Source organism: Sycon ciliatum, chromosome 6 (assembly GCF_964019385.1).
Source record: "Sycon ciliatum chromosome 6, ocSycCili1.1, whole genome shotgun sequence".
Taxonomy (NCBI): domain Eukaryota; kingdom Metazoa; phylum Porifera; class Calcarea; order Leucosolenida; family Sycettidae; genus Sycon; species Sycon ciliatum.
The window spans coordinates 28,511,273-28,530,461 of record NC_088648.1 but is presented as its reverse complement, the minus strand read 5'-3'; the positions used below and the strand labels follow the sequence as shown (position 1 = coordinate 28,530,461).

At 44.1% G+C, this 19,189-nt stretch overlaps 1 protein-coding gene and 1 long non-coding RNA gene across 2 annotated transcripts in view; one reads left to right on the top strand and one right to left on the bottom strand.

The window, feature by feature from the left end:
• LOC135818934 (neurogenic locus notch homolog protein 2-like) overlaps positions 1-9,370 on the top strand; it is a 32,968-nt gene extending 23,598 nt beyond the window's left edge. The window contains exons 14-18 of the mRNA XM_065332114.1: positions 410-493; positions 2,471-2,671; positions 3,585-3,773; positions 6,155-6,498; positions 9,119-9,370. Of these exons, the coding sequence (XP_065188186.1) occupies positions 410-493; positions 2,471-2,671; positions 3,585-3,773; positions 6,155-6,498; positions 9,119-9,148 (848 nt within the window). The 3' untranslated portion in view covers positions 9,149-9,370. The remainder of the gene's footprint in view (positions 1-409; positions 494-2,470; positions 2,672-3,584; positions 3,774-6,154; positions 6,499-9,118) is intronic.
• Positions 9,371-10,896: 1,526 nt separating this feature from the next.
• On the bottom strand, positions 10,897-14,047 carry LOC135818933 (uncharacterized). The gene is made up of 3 exons (XR_010553827.1): positions 13,713-14,047; positions 13,391-13,413; positions 10,897-11,224 (listed from the first exon to the last, which is right to left on the bottom strand). It is a non-coding gene; the product is annotated as an uncharacterized LOC135818933 (long non-coding RNA).
• Positions 14,048-19,189: the final 5,142 nt, after the last annotated feature.

Genomic DNA, 19,189 nt, shown 5'->3' with positions numbered 1-19,189 from the left:
ACCATAGCTCAGTGGTTAGAGCATCGCTGGCTACGAGCGAGGGTCCCTGGTTCGAGTCCTGGTGGTGACAACCAATTTTTTCTTCAGACTTTACCCGTTTGTGTCTTTCCCTCAAACCAGTGAGTAAAAATACTTGTAAATAATACAACAAGTAATAATAAAGTGTCTTTCAGCCCGAAGTGAACGTGAATGACCGTGTTTAGAACTTTAATGCAAAATTCATTTTCGAATCATTTGACACCATGGTTACCCATGATTATGGTGCACTGGATGCAATCTCAATGTACCAGTATTCGCAAAAAGTCTAGAATCTCTAGATTTGGTTTGTGCCGTCTTCATAATCGTTAGATAGGTAACCATTTTGACGACTATAAATCGTGTGTTGTTTTCTATGTTGCATGCGAGATAGATCGAAATGAATGTGAGGACTCACCAGAGGTTTGTGATCCAAGTTTCACGTGTGAAAACACCGTTGGAAGTTACATATGTCGTCGTAAGTGTCGCACGTCTGTGGTTATTCAGATCAACGTTCAGTTTTGTAATGTATCACTCTCTATCACTTCTTTGGTTTCCTGGAGTTCCTGGTTGTTCCACTGGGGGAGGGAAAGGGACTCATGTGCCATTTTGGCATCAGGGATTTTATACGTTGTTTTACCTGCCTTTGTATTGGAAAACCTTGTTAGCGCCATCTAGGCTGGGCCCGACCCCATGACGCAGGTACCACCATAAATTAGAGCATTGGCCATTGCTTAAGATAAGTAAGGTCCCGAGCTTGAGTCCTAGCGATTCTTTCTCTTTTCAAGCAGTTCACATCCTCGACTTACTGTACATTTAATTTTACGTTTCCAGATTTTTCCCCAAAAATAGGTTTCATAATTATCATAATTTTAGGAACAGGATAATCTCTTTCTCTCTCCTCGGATAGAAAACCTCTCTTTGCCAACAGGGAAATGTTACTTCCACAAAATAGGGTATATTGCAAGATACTGAACCTCTTTTGTTCGCAGGCATTTTCTCTTGCCCGTACATCAACTGAACGAAAGGTTTGATTGACATTATGGTTGCGGACAATCTGGAATGTTGTTGAAGAACCTGAAGTTTTTAAACTGATTAAAATAACCTCGGATGTTGAGCCGTTGGTACTTTATAGAGAGAAAACGACCAATATGATACGAGTTATGATGAACTGTCCACCAAGGTAACGAGATATTATACATGCACACTCAGCTGTTAATTGCGATCATAAAAATATTGTTTACAAGTATTTTGTCCAACACTAACGGTTATAAGCAGAATATGTGCAACAATTGGCTCAAAAAGTGATTGATGAGATCTTGACATTCTAAGACCTGATGCTTAGCTGCTGGTTTGCGCATTCTAGACGTGATGCAGCTAAGCATCAGGTTGTTGAATGTCAGGATCTCATCGGTCAGGTTTTGAGCTAATTGTTGCTCATTTTTGACTCATTAGTATTCTGCTTATAATCGTTAGTGTTGGACAAAACGGATAACTTGTAAACTTATGGTCCTCGTTTTTTCATAATTTTAATCCTTCCCCCCATCCAAGTTAGATAAAATGTGTTATGGTGAAAAAAGGAGGACAACAAAAAAGGAGGACAACACTCGCTGACTGTATACGATCTGGTTACGTTGGTGTCGTGGACAGTTAGTCATAACTCGTAACATGTTGTCCTGCTTTTTTCACCATACTTTCATTGGCTCACCATCCGAGTTGGAAATATTGTGAAAGTTTTTTCATGTTACAACATGTCCGTTCCTCCGATTGAGGTATTCGCCTTCTGAAGGTGCTATTGCACCTTTCTAAAATGGCCCCTTCACCTGTAGTAGTCATCAACACCCTCCAGGCGACAGCTGCGGAGAGTTCCTGTTAGCCACATTCAGTTTTATCCAGACAAAGTGAGACGATGACAATCCTGAATCCATGATGCTTCAAATTGGATTACGGAAGGGGCAGCAGGTGAGCATATGACACATTCCTGCTCGACAATAATGCAGCAAGAGGTACCTTCTCACAACTCATTAAGTTCGCACTAACCATGGAAATGCCTGGAGTGTGGCATGCGATAATCCCGAAGCAGAGGAGATTCGTTGCCTGGAGCGGGGGATGAGGCGCTTGATTGATATTATTTGGAGGATTTGGGAGGAAATGATGTTGAACAGAAGATCATGGAACGCCTTACTAAGTATCGTGCTTTGAAACATTTCCACAAGGATGGACCCTGCCGCTGCAAGGACAGCCACGAAAGGCGTAGCAAGAATTTTAAAATCTAATGTAAACAGTATCTGCAAGACGTCACAGGAAGAACTTTACTGTCCCATAAACCATTTAAAATGCAATTATTTCACTCTGTAATATGAAATGGAAAAACAGTGTTTCGAGAGCAACGCTCATTTTTTTAAGGGCTGTCTCTGATTATATTTTTGGTGCCATGATTTTGTGTGTATTGCAGGGCGTAAGTGCCTCGGCCAGGCTGTGCGGAATGGTGGATTTGTGAATAGCACGTTTGTAAACCATGAAATTCAGGTTTCGTGTAACGCCGGTCATAGAACCAGATACAAGGCTAGGTGCACGGAAAACGGATGGAAAGCAACGAACGTCGCTTTAGGGATATCATATAGTTTCGAGCAGGTTCCGGTATGTCAACGTGCATGTAAGTTGTCCATACAGAGTTTCACTAGAATAACGGGTTTATTGCATTGGATCGGTATCGTGGAGGGTTGGTGACTCGTTGCCAACTCAAGCACGAAACAAGATCGGTTATGTTTTGTTTTCGTATCGTTAAAACAAAAAAGTAAATTACCGTGTCCATGCCCGAAGCGAACACACGACGACAGCTAATACCAGGTAAAACCTAGCGACAGATTCAACGCCTAAAGATGGGGATGAAGGGCTACGTCTCGCACCCACTGGCACAAGTGCCGAGAAATCCCATTAGCCACATCCATGTGCCCCTTGTGCCTGGCCACAAGTTCCCAGCCTGGCTGCTACCCAGACGACAGCAACAGGAACATCAACACTGAGACAACAACAGAAACACAGGGTCAGCATCGTGTCTCCTGTTTTGACATTGTGGTAACTCAGTTGGGGTAGTGCAGATCTACTAACGTCACTGTGCTAATAATTTTAATGTCATTTTTTCTGTCAGCAACTACACCAAAGCTCAGAGGTTATAGCATCCCTGGCCTCAAGCGAAGGTGCCTGATTCGAGTCTTGGTGTTGATAGTCAATATTTCGTCCCGTTCGCTTTTTTCCTTCAAACCAGTGCTTCTTTTGTGACTTGGGGCTCCTTGTGTGCCATTGTCTACATGAACAGTGTGGGATAGAGTGAGGACTGTGTCCTATCCACCTGTGACTTCAAGGAAGTGTGAGTTACGAAGTCTGAAGAAACTGTGAACGGTCTTTGCTGCTACACCATAGCTCATTATTTAGAGCATGGCTGGCCTCAAGCATAGGTCTCTGGTTCCTGTCGTGGTGGTGACAATCAACTTTATCTTCAACCCTTTCCCGTGTCTTTCCCTCTAACCCGTGAATGTTATTTTTCTGATCACCTTTCAATCACACAGCGTTTCTGCTCTTGTGCCAAGGAAAGAATGTACCTCATGGTCGGATCAATAGCGTGCCACTGTTCACCTACTTTACTCCTGTGTGTGACAATGGATATCTTCCCCGCCGTCGACATTTCAAATGCGGCTCGTTAACATCTAATCCTCTCAACAGCTGGGTACAATATCCGGGAGATGGCTGTGCCTCAAGTGAGTACTATTACTACAGAATTACACCTACAAAAAGATACACGTTAAACAATGAAAGCAGTGGAGACACTAGGCGATTATTATCCTTGAAGTAATTGTTTTTTCTGTCATGTGGAATACGCGCACAAGTCCCAACAAACTTGAAAGTCTAATTCAAGTTAAGCGGAACGTTTTCTTGAGAATATTTTCAGTGGTTGTCACCACTCAAGAGATGGAACAAAAGGAAGAGCATTATATTCAAAGTATTGGAGACAGCAGCTTTAATTCATCCACAAGTAGGGTCCAGCGGATACTGCCGGCTTTACATTCGGCATCATGAGACTATAGAAGCGTCATCCATCTTAAAAATAAACAAAACGAGCATTATGCTAGTTACAACCGGGAAGAATATCCAGTAATTCGCCATGCATTCTACCGCACCCGTGCATGAATTTGTGTAGAAACCTTATGTAGCAATGTAGTGAGATCAAGTAAGTACGTAGGTAGGTAGGTACGTTTATTATTTCAATTAGCAGAACCAAGCGGGCTGTGTCGCCCAATTACATGACAGCGAATGCAAACAATAGCAGAATTAATACAAAGCAAAGAACGCTCGCTCAATGAATAACGTTAGAGCAAAACTTAAGGGAGGCGGCAGACGGCACACGACTGGTACTGTGCAGTACCGCAAACGTTCAAGGCTACGCATAGTATCCAGTAGAGGCAACGTCTGATCATATCAACAAGGATCTTCGATGGCATACAGCTGCAGACGAGCATTATTATTATTATTATTATTTATTCATTTTTTACTAGGGAATTCCCAACAGGCGTCAGCGCCTTTTTACAGGGAACCCTAGGTATAATTTGATGGATGAGCGAAATTCAGCTGGTGAACTAGACATGTGGCAAGCCGGTGGAAGTGTATTCCACCTGGCAGCGCCCAAATAAGAAATTGCACTAAAGCCATATCGGGTGTTAGCGGGGGGCAGAACAAGAGCAGCAGAGACTTGGCCACGGGTGGTGGCTGCAGTGCGAGCACCATGGGCGCGCAAGGTAAAGCGGTCTCGCAGAAGAGGACTAGCAAGTCCATTCAGGCAGCGGTAAACAAATACATAGGTTTTGAAGTTGAGGCGTTTCTCAAGGGCGTACAAGTTAGTATGACTGTATAGAAGAGTGGTGGGAGTCATTCTATCCAACGAAAATATTCTCTTTAATGCTACGCGGCTGGCAGTAAGAAGCTTGTCATATAGGGTTTGTGATAAGCAATGAATATATGCAGTGCTGCCAAACTCAAATGTGGACTGAATGATCGATAAATAGAAAAGTCGTTTGCCAAAAATGCTGATATTCTGCTTTGCATGGACAAATGCTCCGACCTTCCTATTGACAGCATGAAGACGTACGCCATATACATGTAGCATGCCCAACCAAACTTCCCATGCTGTTAGACGATCCGTAACGAGGATCTACAAGGAGTACTAGTCGAAGATTTTTTAGAAATCATGGAGAGCCATGGAGGCGACGTATGGCAGGATTTGCATCAATATGAAAGAGTAATCCAGTCGAGTTTCTCAAGTGCGCGCCGGGCGTTGCGCAGCCCTAGACCTGCGAACACTGGGCTGCGAAAAGGTGCACGGGGCGTACTTGAGAAACTCGGCAGGATGTCGTTGAGCTGTACTGTATAATAGTGTTTGTGTACATGATCTACTAGACAACACTGGGACTCTATCTCCGAAACACTCGTTCATAAAAGGATCATCGTCTCGTTCGTGAGGGAACTCACCGCCGCCGCGCACACCACAAAGCAAGATGGCATCTTCGAGGTATGACTATTCCGGGTTCCTGGACTATGAAATCGGCCGTTGACGCGAATATCAAAGCCTTAGACAATCCACCCTGCAGCTACCTTCACCGAACGTTGCCCGTTTAGTTTTCGCATTTGAGAACCCAAAATTGCCTTTTTCTTTATCCAACAAAATAGAACAAAATTAAATGTGATGCATAAGCTGGAAGAGGAATACATAATTCAGTGCTCTTAGAGCACAAACGTCCTTAGCCTACTAAAGCTCAACTGATGGGGAGTAAATTCACCGTAACACTGCGTATTGAGCAGAGAATGGTGGCTCCTTTCCTTTCAGGTTCGCCGAGTGCATGGGTCGGGAACTCCTACTGTGCTTCAGCTGCCAGTCGAGAGTCAGTCAAATTACTTATAATAATTGAAGCCGCAGGAAAAGCGCGAGCTCCATGTAAGCAACACACAATCCAGAAAGAAAAATGACTTTTAAAGATCCCTCTAGACTAGACAGTGATAGAATTTTCGAAGACGTTTGATCTGCTTATTTGGTAATTTACGTGTTTTCAAGGTGTCTTTGTGTGCACATGCCTGCCTTTGCTTTTAGTGTTGACATGCCCAGGAAGTGGCATTCAATACGTACTCTACAATAGCGGTGCTAATCCGCTGCCAACCTATAACAATCACCTTGTAAACTGCGGAGCAAAGGTAGAAAGTCGTTTGCCAACCTCCGCTGATTTGCCCTGTATCAAGTTTGTGCTCAACACGCACAGGGAGAAATTCCCCGAGCATAACTTAACGACTTTGTTCTTTTATGCTAATGGAGCAGCTAACACCATGACCATGAGTGCCAATGGAGAATTAAGTACATCTCGACTATCACAGGCACAGCGGAACCAAGTATTTCCCGGAGCTACGGCTGCCATGTGCATACCAGCCTGCCAACAGTCGGTAAGATTAGGCGGCTATGACCTGTCAGTTTAAAAGCTGACACATATATTCATAATGTAATGGTAACAGCAGCAGGTAAACACTAAAATTTGAGGGAATAATTATTATTACTACCCTCTGATTATTGACTCCCATTATACCAAGAGTACATAACCCCCCAGAGTGTGCAACGCCGATCCAGCTCTGCATAGGGTCTTGGTCGAGCGGAATCGGGGTGTTCTGATGTCATGCGTACACTCCACACCAGCTCAAGCCCGGTCTCGAGGCAGGGCACCATTGTTTTTGATCCAAGAGTACCCGCGACTCCCCGGGTTCCCCTCAGATGTGTACGGTATTATGACACAAAGATCCGATTCCGCTCAACCAAGACCCTATACAGAGCTGGATCAGGCGTTGCACACTCTGGGGGGTTATGTTCTCTTGATTATACCCATCATACCAAGCAGTCAAATATTCCTGCATATTTTACTCCTTAGTGCTCTATTGACTGCTTATACTATTTGACTGCTTAGGGTTGCGCAGTTGAACGGTGTCTAGTGCATGGTCACTGTACTTTACTGGGTTGCATTAGCTGCATGCAGTACACCATACGTGCTGGTATCGAGTAGGTGATATGGTGAAATCCTAAAACGGGTATTCATGAGGTTATCGTTCTCGAATTTGAAATACGGACTGTTTGTCGCGATAGATCTAATATTGACTTCGTACTTGGTCAGTATGGGAAATAAAAACCCTGTAAAGGACCGAAGCTTTTCTTTCCTGTATTGACCTCGTAGTACCTGTAGACAAACCAGGCAAGCCACTCGGAAAACCGGAAAGTTATCGCCGGATCATGTTACTCTCTGTAGTGAGAAAGGTACTGACGTCAGTTATTACTAAACGTAGAAATGAAAGAAGATAATCTTAAACCATAATTATGCTGTGACTTGAGCACAAACTGTCTGATTTTCAGTCAGAGGTAGGGGTGTTCGGATAATGCTCGAAAAGGTGGCAGTTTCTGCTCGGAAAGCAGTGAAATTGGCAGAACCATACAAACCTTATGGCGGGCAATTCCTCGAATTCTGCTCCATTTCTTTATCCTCATACCAAACATGCGTGAAACGTACCAGAAAAATACTGAATTCTGCCAATTTTTCAGCCGGCATTATCCGCATATGCCTAGTCAGAGGACTTGGATTACTGAAACTTCTGTTAACAAACAAGTAATGTCCAATGTAGACGACATAATACATACTATGTACTATTCCACTAGCATATCCTACTTCACGACATGAACACTACGGCGAAACATATGTCGTGTGAAACTACTTGTTATCGTAGTTAACTTGTCCACAACCATGTCATACATGAAGACTCTGGAGTACTGTTAGATACTGGCGTCCGGTTTTGTACAATTCGGTTTCGCAAAGCTTCCCCTTTCTTTATCTCTGATATTGCTGGCCCACCCAAGCTGGGTGGTGTGTTTCCTTGCTGCTTCGAATTGTAGTTGGACCGCATTGTCCAGATTTTAACTGGTCTCTTCATCGCCCTGCAACGGTCGGCATTCTTTGTTGCCATGGGACTTAGCTTGTGCACATTTACGCTGCGTTCACCTACCCTGATTGGTACTACGGTACCATAACCTTGAGCCGTCCAAGCTGGAAGGCTGCTGGTTTGCGCACTGGAGATGTGTTGGAGCTAGGTCTCAGGTCTTCGAATGTCTCAGTAGCCTGTCAGCTTTGTGCCATGTTATTCACTTTCTGACTGCTTTTTACCTTTTTACAGTCGTTGAAAGATGCTTCATAACTCGTTTCCATGTGATGTCTTTTATTTTATATACTGGCTCAGTAACCAAGTTAAATTCCTTACTTTCTATAAACAAAGCGAAACAAAGTTCAAGTGTGCTATGTCATGATAAATCTAATGTTGCCCTCAATCTCTCATGCTCGGTCAATACAGGAGATATAGATATCGTAAAAGACCTCAGCTTTAGCTCAATCGTTTGCTTGTTCAAGAAGTCATTTATTTACTTCGTGCAATAACTATACTTATGGTGGACCCCACGTGAATTACTGCGATTTTCACTAAAATCGCCCCGAAAGAGGGTTCTCCTTTTACTAGAACAGGTGAAGCTTTCATTTGAGAAAAAAACACTCAATGCCCATCTGATCTGCATTGCCTGCTTGTCTCATCTCGTTAGTTATATAAGTACGAATCAGTAAGAGATCATTGAGAAAGGAAACATTGATAGGGATTGCTCATGCAAAGTATGTACATACTTCGAAGTACATATCTTGGCACAGCATTTGAAATTGCATTTCACGCGGTTATTGGTGGTGTGAATACTTCTGAAACCTAGCGTCAATGAAAATGTCAATGATCACGTCAATGATAACGTCAATAATAATGTTGACGCACTTGTAGTGGTAATGGGTTCGCAGCTGCTCCTCAGCATCTTTTGAACCTTCATGGTCTGCATTAACATGGTTAAACTTCACCTAGGGTTCCCAGTAAAAAGGCAGTTGCCTGTTGGGACTCTCCTAGTAAATAATAAAAACTTCTACTATTTCACATTGTTCTTAAAATGGTCATTCTCGTGTGTTGGGTTTACTATCTCACTACGCTGTTCGTGTGTCTACAGCGAGAGAACGGGCAACGCTCAAGGGTTTGATTCAAGTCAAGTAGCTCGCCGTACAGTTTGAATTTGCAGTGGCCAGGATGAATGATTACATCTACATCCCACAGCTGACCACATTGCTCTGCTTATTTGTTATGTAATCGAGCATACTCTTTGAAGCATTAGCACACAACTGCATTTTGTTATTTGGTTACTTGAATAATTCATGGCACTCCTTCTGAACAGATCGCCACGGATACAATCGTGGAAATTCAATTTTGTTCTATTCGGTGTGTACTCCATGGGCAGCGGCAACTCTTTACAGGCTTGTTTTGCTGGTGAATTTATTGATATCAGAAATCAATAGCACCACGGTTTTAATGGACGTTGGCTGGAATTTCCAGACAAGAGAAGGGACATTCATGCATGGCATAATTATAGTTCTCACTATGCATGGTTGTTTATGGCGGGTTGCAATCAGAGCCTTTCCTTCCTCGACTATTATACCCCGCCGGATATATTATTATTATTATTATTATTATGAAAAGCATGTCCGTGTAGGTGGCGGGGGTGCCACTTTCGTTACTGCCATTCAGGATTGATTGAAGAGTAATACGATACAATGAAATGACAGAAGTGACGTCAAAAAAAACGTTTGCAACAACACCAATATGACTAATGGAAAACTTCATCCAAAGTATAAAATAAAATAGAATATGCATACAACATGTCTGGTCACGTCCGTCCTGTTGGGTGGGGCGGGCTCCACGCCGGATATATTAATTATATTTATCCCATGGTACGGTACTATAGGCCTGTTTCAGCCAGGGAGTAGTACAATACCCTTGGGTATTGTACTACTCCCTGGTTTCAGCCAATCAGGAGCCTTGCTGGCCGGGAAATAATAGCCAATACAATCCCGCGCGGGATTGATATTCATTATTAACTGGGTTCACTTCTACCGTACCTACGGTGCACCCTGCATAATATAATAATTATAAGGCCAAACTAAAGAAGGTGTGTGGTTCGACTAACATGGACATTTTTTTACGGGCGGGCGGATTTTATTTTTTTTAATATATATTTTTAGTACAATCATGTAAATACACTGTATATTATAGCAATAAAAACTGCTTTATGGCAGTTTTCTAAAAAAAGTTATTGTGTTCTCGTCCATGGACCCCGTCTAAAAAGTAAGAAATTAACGAAATGTGATAGCCGAAAATTAAAATTTCACACAAAACCTCACAATAATCACAACACTTGAAATGCTGCTTTCAACAATAAACTTGTACCGCACAACAATTGGCAACATGCATGTCATGCATGCATAGGAAAGAGGATCACGAGGGGAAAAGGTCTTATTATTATTATTATTAAATTTTGAATACGGCAGTCCCACAGGCCTAGGGCCTTTTACAGGTCTTCTGCATGTAGCTTTTCATTCTGTATGTGATTATTGTGAGGTTTTGTGTGAAATTTTAATTTTCGGCTATCACATTTCGTTAATTTCTTACTTTTTAGACGGGGTCCATGGACGAGAACACAATAACTTTTTTTAGAAAACTGCCATAAAGCAGTTTTTATTGCTATAATTTCTTTTGTTTTTTCTGTCACCAATGGAATGCCCTATATCAATAATTATGTAAATGATGGCCTTCACATCATGTCAATTACACCGTATCATACGCATTGATGTGCAAGCCTTTTCTTGCAGAAAATGGCACTAGCATGTTCTTCTGCGGGGATACATGTGAGTGTAGTGGTGGACAGTGGTGATACTTTTTTTATAAGGAGGTCATTCTGTGCATGTTGCTGTAGCAGAATTTCATTATTATTATTATTATTATTATTTTATTTATTTTACTAGGGTGTTTCATGACTGTCATAAAATTGTCTTGCCTTTCAGATATTTCAGATTTCCCCACCCTCGATCAGATTTATTTGAGAAATGTAACAAGGTACTTGTCGCAGATGTTTTTGTTGATTCTGTGTTTATAATGGTTTATAATCATGGGTTATCGTGATAAGGTCATCCTGCATCATATTGCACTGAAATCGTAATCCTGTTGATGTCGATACAACTTTTGGAAGTAGTTCAATGACTTCAAACTGGTAGTCCACGATTTTCTAAAACAACACAAAGGAGGAACAATAAACATGTATTAAAATGTAAACAAATACATTGCTGAGTCCAAAACCTCGTTCCAACAACTACACTGATCCTGAGGATAAAAGGGGATAGGCTTTGGTTGGAGGTACTGAGAGATAAACAAGGCACTCCATAATAATAAAATCTTACACATCTTTTGGTGAGTATGAATGATATCCAGTCGAACCTCTTTAGGACGAACACCAAGGGACCAATGGTATTTATTCTGTGAGTTTGTCTTAACCTATTTTATAACCAGTGAATACAATTATTTCTCCAATAGACATACGAATAGATTTCTTCTACTTCCTCCGCGTCATCGAAATTGTCGCAGTTTGACTAGTGACTTGTCACTTGTTACTGACAACTCCATAAGCTAAGCCATTCAAAACTTATTACACAGTATGATAGTCTGAAGACTAGAGTAACGTTCCAGGACAGTTGGACTGAGAGTTTTCATGCAGAGATGAAGTCGTCGTCGTCGCTGATGTCAATGGACGCAAAAATATCGTTCCGAAATATTTCAAGGAAGGTTGAAAGTTGGTCGCGCCTCATATCAAACGCTTTCACTTTCTCCACAGGACAAGAGCTGCTATGCTTGACGTCTGCTAGCTCTGGATGATTTCTACTTCACCACTAACGAAGCCTAGTAAGAACACACGATCGTTGCGAGGTTGCTTGATTACCGTCGGCGGAATCACCTCGATCTTGAAATGAACTTTTTTTTAGCCGTGGCATGCCCATTAATTTTAGCTGTGTGGTCACAGCTCATGCAGGTAAGTGTACTATCACGTCCAGCGCGCCGTCTTTTTCAGCATCACTGATACCATGGTACGGCACCTGCGCGTGCATCACTAGCACTACTTGTAGAGTCTACACGGCTCTTGCAGGTACAATCATGTACTGAGTGTCTCAGCCAGAGCGACAAATTTTATCGCTGTTGCAGGCATTTAGTTTGCTGACCCCTCGATGTTTCTCCAAGCGCTGCCACTTGTTCCACGAAGTCATTCTCACCCCAGCTAAGGTAAAACAATGATGCGGCTTGAGTGAATGGCCATAAGCACGAGAAATGTGCGGGCTGCAACGCCTGACTGATCTCAGCGAGTCGAAATTACCATCGCACCGACAGCAGCGAAGAAATTGCGTCTAGTACAAAAATTCCAGCTTCCAATAACAGAAAATAGAACTTTGGCGTCACCCTATACTGATGACTATCGCCTATATCTGATTCCTTGCCTCTGGTACGAGTGCTGGTGAGTAAATAACACGTTTTATATCAAAAGTCAAACTGCGACAATTTCGATGACGCGGAGGAAGTACAGCGAAAGATTCTAAGCCACACCAACTCATTGACTCGTCTCGTATGAAACAAATGAGTCACTAGAGAGGTTCTGCAAAACGAAAATGCGTAAAAAGGTTCGTTCATTGCCATGAAGTGCAAAACTTCGCAACTTGGGACGCGAAACTTGCAGGGAACGCGAAATGAACTGTCGTACTCGTAGGACATTTCGTGAGATCGGGTCATGGCGTACGTGCACTTGGCCCGCGCAAACTACGAAAATGTGCAGAACGCAAAGTTCGTGCAAAAATTCGTACACACTTTCGCAAGGACTGTCGAGAAACTTCGTTCGAATTTTCGTTTTGCAGAACCTCTCTACTGAACGTTTCTTTAACAACATGACGGCAACTGAAACAGCAACAGAGAAAGTACGATACATGTACAGCACATTCTTGCAGGTACTACAAACAGATTGCAGATCGTAATTCTTGCTTTGGCGGCACGAAACTTTATTTGGGGCAGTGCAATCTCGGCGGTACTCACAAATAATAAATCAAACAGCCCAGACTCAAGTAAACAAATCCAATCATACAAGTACGAGATCTTCACGAGACGAGACTGCACCCATTGGCTTGTTTCGTATGAAGCAAACAAGTTTACTGAACCTCTCCACAATGGAGATTTTCCCTGATATGCGAATTTATTTTGCAAACTCGGTCAATGGGTCCTTGAACCTTTCCCTCCAGATTGGGAACTGCCAACGATAGTATGCCACTGACCAGTGCCTTACTTGTAACGTTCCAATGTACAATGAATATGAGTATTTCGACAACACATTTTAACATACCGGTAAGCCTTATATTACCGTGAACTCGCGTTCTTCGTACACTGTAGACAAGGGCAAAGAGATAAAAATGGATCTAAATCCGAATAAAATCAGCACACGTTTCCGTAAATGAAAGGGTGAGCATAAGCAAATGAATCGAAGGAAACCGGTCAACTCAGAGATCACCTGTCATCGAGCATTCCGTAAAAGGAGGCCTCGGCAGCGGAAAAGCTAAATTATTTAGAAAAGAGATCCTGTCAGCTTTTCCATTATTTATTGCATTCCGCCCAAAATCAGCACACTTTTCGTAAATGAAAGAGTGAACACAAGCAAATGAATCAAAGGGAACTGGTCAACTCACCTGTCAGTAATATTCCGCGAAAGGAGGTCTCAGCAGCGCCGAAACGAAATAAGCCAGGCCAGGAGTCGAAATATCCGAAACAGCTCATACAAGAAGCAGTTCCAAAGAAGGAAGTTCCTTGCGCATGCACATCCGAACACGGACTGCACTGCAACACAATGTCTGCCGTGCAGTGCACAGCACGCGGCTTCCACCCGTTGGTAGATCTAATACCGAGCACCTTACGTAGAGATTTACGTAGCCTAAGTGAAATACCGAGCACCTTACGTAGAAAGTTACGTAGCATAGCGGTGTCGTTTTTCTTGCCATGTGAACACAATAATAGAAAAGCTGACAGGATCGCTTTTCTAAATGTACTGCCTTTAGACACCCAGTACATCGGCATTATTACGCAGTGTTATGCCATACATGTTGTATAAAGGGATCACTGGCTAATACTTTGAAACATTGTGTAGCTCTGGAACGAGAAGAGAATAACTTCAAGCGGTGACTCTGACTGTCCAAATCATCAAGCAAATGAAGAACGATGCGAGTTGAAAGTAAGTTCGGGAACTACTTCGAACTCAATCGAAGTACAAATTGTACAATGTACCGGTACATGTATTGCTAGTTTGGTGTCGGCGTGCACGAATACATGGGCTTTTTCCATCGACGCTTCCTGTGCTTGCACACATGCCAGCAACTTACCGGTACAGGTGAACTATCGTTCCCAATACACGAGGAAAGTGCAATCTCGTCTGTCCTTCATCCCAAAACAGAAGGCCGTCCTTAATCTGGAACGAGGCAATCACTCTCAACCGGACGGTCACTTCAAAATAAGTCTCGCCAGTCTGCCGGTGGTCGTATCGAGTAGACTCTACTACCAGCACAAGGCAGCAGTCGTACCACTCACTGCACTGCACTGCAGTACAACTACAAGTCAAGTCCAAAAGGAGCCGCCTGCGTCCGCAGACTCACGCTGCACAACACGTAGACGTGGACGTGTTCAGTCCACGTACGTCAGTCACACGACAGCCCGCCGAAAAAAAGTTACGGTCGGGCTGAAAAATGTACGGTCGGTCGGGTGAGTCGAACCACAGACCTTCTTCAGTGTGGCCTAATATAATCTTTTATTTCAGGATTACCCAAAGGCTTTACGCCTATCTGGGGGATCTCCTATTTGCATTGGCATGCACCCACCCCCTCTCGATTCGATGCAAAGACTTGCCACTGGAGTCCTTTCAATCAGAAACCCAGAGACAAAATTCACTAAACAGAACCGTGAGAGGGTGGAAGCATGCCAATGCAGAGTGCACCGTCGGTGCAGTAAAAGTGAAGCACTCACCTGAACTGAGAGAACCTACCTCCGCCTCTACGTCCAAAACCAGATCCCACACAGACTACGAACTCCAATCACTATTCAACTCAACACCACGACACAACGGAGACTTCGAAGTGCATCAGTTCTCATTCACTCTTTGTAAGCTCGAAACCAACACAAAGTATCACCATCCGAGTGAAAATTACTAATTGCAGGTGCTGCATGTGCAAGGAGAGATACCGTAACAACACGAAAAGTAAAAGACATGAAAGTGAGAGGAAAAATCTTGTGCAGAATATTCAACGATGTGAAAGAAGAAGAGCTCAGCAATGCATGTGTGATGTAGATAAGGTGTGAAGAAATCTGCATGCCAGATGCGACCTGCGGTGATTATCATGACATTGTATCCAGTACGATTACCACAAGGGCCATCTAAAATGTAGATGCTGCTACAAATCCAGTCTGCCTATAACAAGGTCAACGTTCTTCTCTGCATAGTGGCCGATAGTGATACAACCAAGAGTCTTGATACAACGAAATGCACTTTACACACTGGTGCCAATGTCCGACGTTATGCACAATGACATGTAGTTACTGCCTGATTGATTGATTCATTGATTTTTATTTCACGGATCCTCCAGAGGCAAATAGATGCCTATCGAAGGGAGTCTCCTAAGCAATTATGGAAAATGAGAAAGTATGTTCGTGAGGGAGAAGAGGTAGAAGATACATTAGAATAGAGTACAGAAGAAGTAAATTCAGTACTTAGGGTAGTACATAGCATGCTGATCATAATGAGAATTAGAAAAGCAGCATTGCGGACTACTATAACTGACATATACACAAACTATTGAAACTATCATACATGTGGTTAAGCTAGACACAAAAGTCAGGAATACCTTTCAAAGAAAACATAGATTGCGAATGATACCGACGAACAGCAATACAATTTCGCTGTTGTAGAAAGTGAACGAATATCTTCAGGAAATTTATTTCAGGCAACACTCAAAGAAAAAGGGTTGATTTACGAAAGTAGGTGCCAGCTTTAGGAAGAATTATGGATGAAGGGTGACGGCTGCTTTGGGAAAAGGGAAGCTGGAAGTGAAACAACAATTGGGAGAATACATGGTGTTTTGGGAGAATACACGGTGGAAATAGACAAGGCCAAGAACCTGCCGTCGCCATGCTAAAGATTCCCAGGAGGACAGAACCTTGAGGTCTTCTTTAGAAGTCGTCCAGTCAGGCCGACGCCTGAGTTTACTATTTAAGTATGCTTCAGCAGCAGTAGCCTGCAGTTTATAAAGGGCTGTGGACATGGTGGCTGAAACGGAAAACATCTAAACGGGAACAGCATATTCAAGGAGGGGACGAACATAACATTTATACAAAAGATTCACAGCATGAAAAGGAAGGAAGTTGGACATGTGGTTTAAAAGAAAAACCCGACCACGAAATTTGCTTGTAATGTGTTGAATATGGGGGGAGTCAGATTGAGTGAAGGAGTGAGGATGATGCCCAGATAGCGGTGGGAAGAGGGCTGGGTCAGTAACGTACTGGCCATGGTGACGGTCCTGGGATCAGGTGGGTTTGATTTAGGTCTGCAAAAGGGAACATGGACACATTTGTTAGCATTGAAAACTGCTTCAGCTTTATGGGACCAGTTCACACATCTATCAAGGCCCAGTCGCAGGGAGGCAGTGTGCGCGGCGGGTACGACAGTAGGCGGAGAACCGCAGACCATGTTGGAATCATCCGCAAACAGAGTCAGATCGCTGGATTGGGGAATGCTGGGAAGGGAGTTGATAGAAAGGTTGGATAATAGAGGGCCTAGGTGGGAGCCTTGTGGCACACCAGCGGTGAGCGACATATGGGTTGATAATGCAGTGCCGACCCGCACAGACATCAATCGGCCTTCCAGGAAGTCCATCAGCCACGCGAATGAGTCAAGTGCACACCAACCGGACAGACATGAGGCTAGGAGGCGATGGCTGGTACGATCAAATGCTTTCGAGAAATCGAGAAAGACGGCATCGCACTGGGCCCGGTTATCAAATGCAGAGCTGACAGTTGATGTGACATACACAAGTTGGTCAACCGTGCTTCGGTGGTGGCGAAACCCGAACTGTTTCGGCGACGGTGTTTGTGTTTCGCTACAAACGCGTACACCTGGCGGCTGATTAACGCTTCATAGCATTCTGCCACACCATTTAGCAGAGATATCGGCCGGTAGTTAGCAGGGTCATTGCGACTTCCCTTACCCTTGTAAATTGGGGTAACGATTGCAACTTTCCACTCAAGGGGTTGGGATCGGTAAGTGGTGCAGCGGTTAAAGAGAGCAGTGAGGGACTGGGCGAGCACTTCTGCTGTCTCTCGTAGGATCCTGTTAGGAAGACTGCCAGCTGTAGACTTTCGCACACTTAGGGTCGACAGTGCCTTGCATACTTCTACGATAGACAGAGGGCGGATAGCAAATGTTTCCGAAGAAGAAGGCGTGGCGAGATCACGATAATCTGCACCCGACGACGGTGTAGCTTGACTATTCTTGGCGAACTGTTTACAGAAGATGTTCGCTTTCTCAGGTTCGGTAACCGCTAAGGTATCGACTCCTTGGATTTCAGGTATAGCGGTGTGAGGACAATTGATGTGGCACATTTTCTTGACTCTCTTCCACCAGTCATAAGATCCTCGATCTGCATGAAGGCCTTCCGACATCTGGTCGTAGAAGTGACGTTGAGCTGTACGGATGCCAGCGACGAGGCAGTTCCTTGAAATGCGATATGCAGCCCAGCACGCAGGGGTATTGACGCGTTTTGCTGAAGCAAATAGTCGATCTCGACGTTGACGGAGGCGATGGTGCACAGAGGTGAACCAAGGCTTTCCATAACGAATTGTTCGTTTTCTAACCTTCGGAACAAAAGATGATATGGCTGTGTCAACTAGTGTTCGCCAGGAGACCCATGCTTCATCTGTGCTACTGGCTGCTTGTACAGCAGTGAGAAGAGGGAGGCTCCAAAGGTGGTTATTAAGTGCGGGCCAGTCTGTGGCTGCATAGTTGCATAGTTGTTCACGAGCAATTCAGAGTGCACTAGTTGCTGGGAACGAGTCTGTATTGCGAGATCAAACACCACAGGACAGTGATCAGAGACAGGGGGAAGTGTGGTGAGGTTGTGGATGAGGAATGGTTGGTTACAGAGAACAAGGTCCAGGAGAGAAGAGCTCTGACCTGCGGCGGAGAAACGTGTTGGGCGGTCACGAACAAGTTGTGTGTGTGTGTGTGTGTTTTTTTTTATCACATTGCACATACCTACGGAAGAAGGGGGAGACAAAACGAAGACGAAACTAAAAAGACAACAATGGGTGTGTAGGCGCTACATGAGCTGCGCTGGTGAGATGCGGTGGACTCCTCCGACCAAGGGTCTCGGGATCGGCGTACACAGCAAGCACCATGGGAGGGGGGGCGAGAGGAATGGCGGAGAGAGAGAGAGAGACACAGAGAGAGAGAGAGAGAGAGCGAGAGAGAGCGAGAGAGAGCGAGAGAGAGAGAGAGCGGAGAGAGAGAGAGAGAGAGAGAGAGAGAGAGAGAGAGAGAGAGAGAGAGAGAGAGAGAGAGAGAGAGAGAGAGAGAGAGAGGAGAGAGAGAGGGAGAGGGAGAGGGAGAGGGAGAGGGAGAGGGAGAGGGAGAGGGAGAGGGAGAGGGAGAGGGAGAGGGAGAGGGAGAGGGAGAAGGAGAGGGAGAGGGAGAGAGAGAGAGAGAGAGAGAGAGAGAGAGAGTGAGAGAGTGAGAGAGAGAGAGAGAGAGAGAGAGAGAGAGAGAGAGAGAGAGAGAGAGGGAGAGAGAGGGAGAGAGAGAGAGAGAGAGAGAGAGAGAGAGAGAGAGAGAGGGAAAGAGAGAGAGAGGGAGAGAGAGAGAGAGAGAGAGAGAGAGAGACAGAGAGAGAGACAGAGAGAGAGACAGAGAAAGAGAGACAGAGAAAGAGAGACAGAGAAAGAGAGACAGAGAAAGAGAGACAGAGAAAGAGAGACAGAGAAAGAGAGACAGAGAAAGAGAGACAGAGAAAGAGAGACAGAGAAAGAGAGACAGAGAGAGAGAGACAGAGAGAGAGAGACAGAGAGAGAGAGAGAGAGAGAGAGAGAGAGACAAAAAGAGGGAGAGAGAGAGAGGGAGAGAGAGAGTACA